Raw genomic sequence first — 7,724 nt, 5'->3', positions numbered from 1 at the left:
AGGTGTGCTGGGCACACAGGCTTTAAAAATACATTCAAATATTCAGATTCCCCCCCCCCCAATTAATATCCTTTTTTGATTATTAAAAGTAGGGAATTGTTAGTTCCCGATTAATGCTGAATAACTGTGGGCAGTAATTTAGATAGATTGTTTGCCAACTGCCATATAAATGCAAGAAAAAGAAGCAAATCAAATAAAAATGTTTATGTCAAATCCTGGCAATTTTCTTGGAACCTGATGGTGATCTATACCTGCTTGATTAGAGGCATTGTAAAAATCGTTCTGGTAGTTCAGGAGGCACATCATGTAAATCAGCTGATGGATGAATATATGAAGATTTTCAAAGATGAGTCTGGGGATCCAGTCTTAAGGAAAGCAGAGTTCGGCAAGTTTGTGGTTAATCTTCAGATATGACAGATCTGATCATTTGTCTGTTTTTACTTCTGAACTTGTGGCTATTGTATGGGCCATATGGTGAGTCTGGAGGTTAAACCTCCAAAGAGTGTCATCTGTTCTGACTCTGCAGCTGCCTTGTTGGCATCGCCCTGATTTGCTTCATGAGATTCTGTACTGCACTTAACGTTGAGAATTCGGGGTGTCATGTTGAGTTCTTATGGGTCATTCAGGGATTAAGAGGAATCTGATACATTTTCAAGGGATCCCTCTTTAAACAGTCTATTGAGATGAATGTTCCCTTGATGAAATAGTGAATGCTCCAGTATTTGTAAAGAAAAGTTATATTCCTGTAGCAGAGAGATTAGGATGACGAGAGAGAGGGTATTGTTTCTCTCTGCAACAACCAGTAAAAAGAAAGGCTATACTGCTAAAATCCTGTAGAAAGGATTATATGGTTTCAACTACTGTAGGCAGAGGTTAGGATATTGTGGTCAGACCAGTACTTAAGTCATTGGTAAACACCCTGAACTGGGAACAAATTCCAACATAAATATAGAGGTAAAAAGTGAATAGTTATTCAAGTAGCTGTCTGAAGCTTTAAGTGCAGATTTTCGTCCGATAATTCACTTTTAATCTGTTCGTGGCGCAGTACTAACTATGAAATGAGCCACCACCCCCTCGACTGTGGAGGGCAGAGTTACACTCTACTGAGTACAGCCTGCAGGAATATAATTACAAGAAGAAGAAGAAATTCTGGCAAGATGGCGACACCCATGGGGAGGACGCTGGTGGCTCTTCGCAGAGCAACATGTAGCAATTTTAAGGTAATACTTTCTTAAACATTAAACAAAAGTTATTTTAAGAAGAAGTAACACATGATTAAGAAGCAACTCCATTATTTAGACTTGTTAACGCGTTATTATGCACAAATACCTTACGGGGCTAACATAGCTAACGCTAGCTGACAGTCAGTAAGCTCTGCATGGATCAAACTCATTTCTACTGTGATTCTTTCTGAGACCGTCCTTTTTAAAACGATAGTATAAAAAGTACATGTATCTTGAAAAGTATTTCCGATTTTCAATCATATTTTTAACCAAAAACTACCGACAGAGAAGGAACACTGTCTAAACTGCACAAGAACATTTTGGTATTCACGATTTTGATTTAGTACACACGTTTAAATCTCGATATCAACACCCTAATCACTGCACTTTAGCTTTTTACACAAGAATAACAACATAAATTGATTACATGTAAATATTAATAAAGTCCTCTCTACACAGCCTCGCCAGCTTTAAGGAACTCAATCCTAATATTGTCTGTACACAAGGTGCATGCTGACTGCTGAATTACTTCAACATAACTGTCAGATTTTTCTACTTTATTTCTTAGTATGCCAGCGATGTACTTGGCTTTCTACTCTTTTATAATCCATGAAGACTCAAAATAATCTTCATTATCATGTGAAATACCACATCTGAAGACGATACAAAATAACCTTTCAATCCAGAAAGAAATGACTGTACAAGAAAGAGGGATACAAAATATCTTAAATTAAAAAAAAAAAAGGTTCCATAAACTGGAATTATAAAATATGAAGAGGATAAGAAGGGTAACATTCAAGGCTGAGTCTAAGTAACAGTGCAAGCTTATTACAACAGTAAGAGGCAGTATTGTCTTGGCGGTTCAGACTTGGGCTAAAACTACTGTCAGTAACTAACTTTATTGATATTCTCTGTCTCAGGAAATGGCCAGTTGATTAACTGAAATATTTGACTGAGATATTTTGAAACTATGTCTAACTGTTAAAGGAAATAACTCTTTTGTCTTTCCGCTTGCAGAATGCTGAGGCGTCACACGATTTGAGGCACCCTGCCCCCCTTTTCCTCCAGGTCCGGACCAAGAAGCGGTACTTTATCCCTCCAGCTGTGGGGTTAAAGGGGAAGCTGAGTGAGAACACTGATGCCAAGGCCCAAGCAGCAGGCATCGTCTTCAGACAGCAGTACTTTGAGAGGCCCATCAATATCGCCTGCTCTGGTAATGATATGTTTTGTATTTGTTTTGTTTCTCTGCCAGATTTATATAACCTTCTGGATGTTATTTGACTTTTGTAGTTTAGTTTGTGCAATTTTCTTTTTAGAATAGTTCTGGTGTAATGAAACCTAGGCCCTGGTTTTGCATATTTTGGGGTCTTGTTGACGAAGAGATTTTGAAAGCGTCGTAAATGTTATGGTAGATTTCTTCACACAGCAGCCTCAAAACCCCTTACAATGGCTCCAATCTTTGGAGCAAATTCTTCCAATCAAAGTAAGTTCACCAATCAGATACATTGCTCTCTTCAAGGCTCACCTGACTATAATAAGCCTGGTGTGATGTTTTCATATTATGTTATGTTGTATTTTTTCTTAATTGTATAGTAAGTGTTATATGTATTTTGTCTTTTTCTTTTCTTTTCTTCCTTTTTAAATTGTATTTTTTATTGCCTTTTCCTATCATGGCCAGGGGACTACAGGCTTTTGGCTTTTTTAACCATATGTAATCATGTGTTTTATTGCCCTGTCCCCTTTTAAATTAACTATTACTAATAATACTCCATTGACGTTCAGAGTAATATTACTTTAGAGAACATGGGAAACGTTGGTTTACTGCTGCCTTGATTAATTAGTTTAGTTATGTAATTGCTATTTTTTGGTTTAAATAAACGTCTTACCCTTCAACAATATGGTTATCACTGTCATTTCTGTAATGTTGTCAGCCACTTAAACATGAATCTTGGGCCTGTCTGTTGCAAAAAACTAAAAATTACTTTGCAGCCATTACAGCCTGCTTCCCTGCTGCATGCTTAAGCGATCAACTGGGGCAATTCTAAAATATTCTTTACCTTTTGGTAAGCACGGGTACACATACTCAAATAATCATATTTGAGCTGCATATCTGATTGGAGATCACAGTCCCACAAACAGTTACTCTTGGTTTGAACACTAAGAGGGGTGGGGGATAGAGCTGTTTTCAACAGCAACGTGTAAAGGTACATACTGAGTGATCATTCATGTGTTCTAGCTGGGATCTTCGACCCCTACATCCCCCCAGAGGGAGACGCTCGTCTTTCCACTCTGTCTAAAGAAGGCCTGAAGCAACGGACTGAGCAGATACGACAGAGTGCTGCCTCACAGCTAGCGTAAGATAGTTTGCTGACGCCTAATGTTGTTCCTCTACTAAAAGAAATGAGTTTGTTGTTTTTGTCATTAAATTAAAGAAATGGCTTCACCTCTTTACTGCTGTTTCTTTGTACCAGACAAGCTATTCATTGTGTTTTTCTTACTGTGTTTGTTTCAGGATTCGAAAAATCAAAGAGCACGACTCAGAGTTCACAACAAAAAGTTTTGCTGAGAAAGCTCAAGAGATCTTTATCGAGGCTCACAACGCCCTGGCACAGTAAGAAAGTGAACTCACCTCTCTCTCTTCACTCAGCCAGCTGACACAGCTAAACTTAGCCATGTAGTCAGGAAGGGTTTGCACTGAATATTAAAGTGAGACATTTGTCATAGAAGTGAGAGGAGGAATCATACTTCCTTTGGATCTACTCTAAAGTGGAAAAAATGCTGCCAAAATAACAAGTGCTGCAGAAAACATGTCAATGGACATTGCAGACACAAACAAGGCCCTAATAATGACATCAATTAATGTGATCTAATGTTTCGTAAATACAAACACGCCTAATCTCGCATTTAATTCTCTTACTGCCAAAACAAAATATCTAAATTGTGCATGAGGTAGTTTAAGCATTAAAGTCAAAATTCACATGTTGTATAGCAGTGCTGTGATAATCTGTGGCTTGAGGCTGCACGACTGAATCACAACAGTGTGGATATTCACTGCTTCATTCCTTCTCATGTAATATAACTTTTATATCAAATGTATACTAGCAGCAAATAGTAGTAAAAAAAAAGTAAACCTCTCTAATAGATAATGTTTTAACTTCACTGGCTTGCTAAGCAACACAAACATTTTCCTGCACTCTTGCTCCTGTTTATGTCCATGGTTACCACAGACCAGCTACTTTGAAGTATGGCCATAACTTGTAGGCCTATGTTAAGAAAGACATGTATAATGAAACCAATGAAATAAGAGTGTTGTTTGATTCTGGGGTTGCAGACAGAACAACATGGTCAGAGGTGAATGAAAAGTGTTCAGTGTCTCTTGTCCAATAATTGCTTGTTCAAAACTTACTGTTGTATAATAAGTCTTTGAGGGGAAGATGAACATCTATTGTTGTTTCTGCAGATTCAACAAGGAGAATCTTCACTCCTTGGTGACAGAGCGATGTTATCCGGTAAGTTCTTCTTCTGAGCCTAGCTGAAGTTGTGAGCTATTGGGTTTCATGAGATTCATTATTTAGCATTTTATCCCTCCCATTCCTGTGACATTCAGGAGATGACGCGGGGGAACCGTTATAAAACTATCCGTTGGAGGTTTGTAGAGTCCCTGGAGCCGCCCAAAGTAGTCCACGCACGTTGCCCCGACATGGTGTCCAAAGGAAACCTGTATGGACAGGTGACCGTCCGCATGCACTCCAAACAGGTACAACTCAAAAGTGAACAGATTTAAACAAGTAAAAAATAAATATATTTTGAAAGTTCTTTAATCCAAAGTTTTTTTTTCTAATCTCTGTTCTGCTGAGTTCTTGATTCAGCGATTTCAGTGTGTCACAACGGGAGGTGTCCATATTTTTAACCTGTGCTCTTTGGGGTTCTATTGGAGGATTTACATGACTGCATGAAGTTAATTTACATTTACTTGTCCTTAAGACACTTGCCATCTACGACCGCTTCGGGAGGCTGATGTTGGGCAGCGAGGAGCAGCTGAAGGACGTTTTGGAGTACCTGGTCATTGAACGACATCTTGTCAACCCCTACAGCCGCTGGAGGCTACACGGAAAAATAGTTCCATCCTGGGCTCCCGCCAAAGACCCCATTATTAAGGTGACCCTACACTTAAGTGTCTCACAACATATTTTTATACATCTTTTAGTGAGATTAAGGCAGAGGTCCAAGGCCCATTTACTGTCCAAAGGAAATAAAAACACCTTTATTGACTGGACAGTTCATACATCACTTGAATGACCACAAGATTAAGGTTAATGAGGTATGTTCAACCATTTTTTACCTCCAGACACTTTGCAAAAAGCATGTAAAAGACCTTACTGTTTGTAATCTAATGTTACAAAAGAGAAGGTAAAAGACTAAAACTCACTGCCTCTTTCTTACATTTGATGTTTTTACACTCCGTTGTGTGCAATCTTTGCTCGTCTCCTTAAACAGTTACGGTTTAGTTACAGTCCTGTTCCTTTATCATCTAGCTCTGAAGTGTTTAACCTCCTTGTTTTGATGGGAGTTATCTTTGAGTTACAATTTATTTCTCACACTAATGGGGTCTAATACAACAGCTCAATCTTGTTCCTGGAAAAAAAACCCTCCTTGAATGATATGAGTGACAAGACAAGATATTTAAATACTGCTAGGTTTCTCAAGTCTTTACAACATCAGATGGGAATAGAGGTTGACTGGCATTATACCCATCAGTACAAAACATAATCCCCTTAAATCTGTGTGTCTGTCCCTGCTGTGTCTCTGATGAACAGGACAGATGGAGCAGTAATTTGGCCTGGAAGGTTTTTCTCACTCTCCTTAAAGAAATCTTACTGAACTGCAATCGTCAGTGTGTGTTATTATAAAAACCTGCTGGTGACTAATAATTCTTAATACTTGTCAGATGTTAAAAAATGTAACTTGGAAAAAGAAAGTGTCCAATTTTCTTTTCCTCTAATAGGAGAAACATAAATATCAGAATAATTTTAACATTAATGAACAACATCTTGCAGCTCCTGCTAGCATAATGTAACGGATGTCTTAAAATCTCTGAGGTGTGACTCATTTTTTGCATCGCTATTTTAGTCACAGTAACCTTTCGATTACAATCTGTCATGCCAACTGACAGATGAAGGCAGGACACCAGATGCAGTCCATGTAACTAAACAGGATTTTAGATTTCGTCTCATAAAAATAGCTTTTAGGGTTCTGGGGTAGTAACTGGTAAGCATTTGAATAAACTAAAATCTCCATAAATAAAAGAAATATTTCATATAAGTAAAGCCATCTCACCCAGCATGCAGAGAGTGTACCTGTTGGTTTGAGGCCTGGGCTGGATGACCATGCTTTTAAAATACTTAAATGCAGTCAGATGAAGCTCATTCTAGCTTTTAGCTAACTTCAGATTAACTGACACTATTTGTGGGGAGTAGAAAATGTTCTTTTAATTTTGGATGGACACGTTGTAAACACAGGAACAACAGATAAACAGAAATTGACTTAAGGCTAATATGCACTCAGTTTTCTTGCTTCCAAAGACGTACCAGCAGGGCCTCAGGTACCAGGATGTAATATGTGTGTATCTTCAGCTTCAAACTGTTTCTGTATTAAATAAATACATAACAGGGTCTGCCCAAATATGTTTGAATGGTTTCTTTATCTACATGACATATTTAAGTATGCATTATAGCACTGGCAGCATTGGTTACAATATTTGTTTGAAATAATAGTTAAGGCATACACAAGGAATTCCAAGCTGAAACAGCATTCTTACTTACCATGGACTTTTCAATATTTAGCATTGAATTTGTATTTCATTGCAATGACTGTAACTGTACTTATCAGTATGTGACATACACATTGAGTTGATTTGAGAGATTTGTGTTGTATATGTTTTGTCTTCCTTTCATTTCATTAACTGTGATCTGCCTCTTTATCACCTCCAGACTGTCATGATTCCTGGTCCAGAACTGAAGCCAGGAGAAGAGTTTGATGCCCACCGCTATCAAGTTCCCAAGCCTGAGGCTGTTCAGTGGAACAAATAGACCACCAGGTGGCGCTGCTGTTTTCAGGAAACCACAGTAGGATTTGGAGCCAAATGATTTCAATTTGGGCTAAGGCTTGTTAGTTAGCCTTTTTGGGCAGAAAACCATGCTTCCTTTGGAGGCTGGAGTAAAAAGCTGCAGGCTGTGGCAATGCTGGAAGCAGCAGGTGAGTTTTAGAATGAACAAACAACTGTGTCCTTAAGCCAGTAATGCTGTTTTTCACTGCAGCAGAATACAACACATCATGGATTAAAAACTATAACCGCTCTTTTCATGATGTCAACCAATACCTTATTCTACACAGTTTTCATTTTCCCATGAAGAATAACTGAATATTCATATGAGATAAATAAAGTGTACAGATCTCCCGAAATTGTGTGGTTTATTTTTCTGATGAATATGTTGCATGTTG

The 7,724-nt window shown here is 38.2% G+C and overlaps 1 protein-coding gene across 1 annotated transcript; it reads left to right on the top strand.

Moving 5' to 3' along the window:
* The first annotated feature begins 1,103 nt into the window (after positions 1–1,103).
* Positions 1,104–7,685, top strand: mrpl45 (mitochondrial ribosomal protein L45). Its single transcript, XM_079337428.1, has 8 exons — positions 1,104–1,220; positions 2,241–2,436; positions 3,460–3,577; positions 3,736–3,834; positions 4,684–4,732; positions 4,831–4,980; positions 5,208–5,381; positions 7,214–7,685. The coding sequence occupies exons 1-8, from the start codon at positions 1,158–1,160 to the stop codon at positions 7,310–7,312; spliced, it is 948 nt and encodes a 315-aa protein (XP_079193554.1). The 5' UTR covers positions 1,104–1,157; the 3' UTR covers positions 7,313–7,685.
* Positions 7,686–7,724: the final 39 nt, after the last annotated feature.

Source organism: Symphodus melops (genome assembly GCF_947650265.1).
Source record: "Symphodus melops genome assembly, chromosome: 2".
NCBI lineage: Eukaryota > Metazoa > Chordata > Actinopteri > Labriformes > Labridae > Symphodus > Symphodus melops.
Note: the sequence above shows the minus strand (reverse complement) of the source record. Positions and strands in the feature narration are given on the sequence as shown.

Coding starts and splice junctions, on each gene's coding strand:
- mrpl45 (XM_079337428.1), top strand. CDS start 1,158: ATGGCGACACCCATGGGGAGGACGCTGGTGGCTCTTCGCAGAGCAACA. Junction 3,835..4,683: donor GCTCACAACGCCCTGGCACA/GTAAGAAAGTGA, acceptor TTGTTTCTGCAG/ATTCAACAAGGAGAATCTTC. Junction 5,382..7,213: donor CCAAAGACCCCATTATTAAG/GTGACCCTACAC, acceptor TATCACCTCCAG/ACTGTCATGATTCCTGGTCC.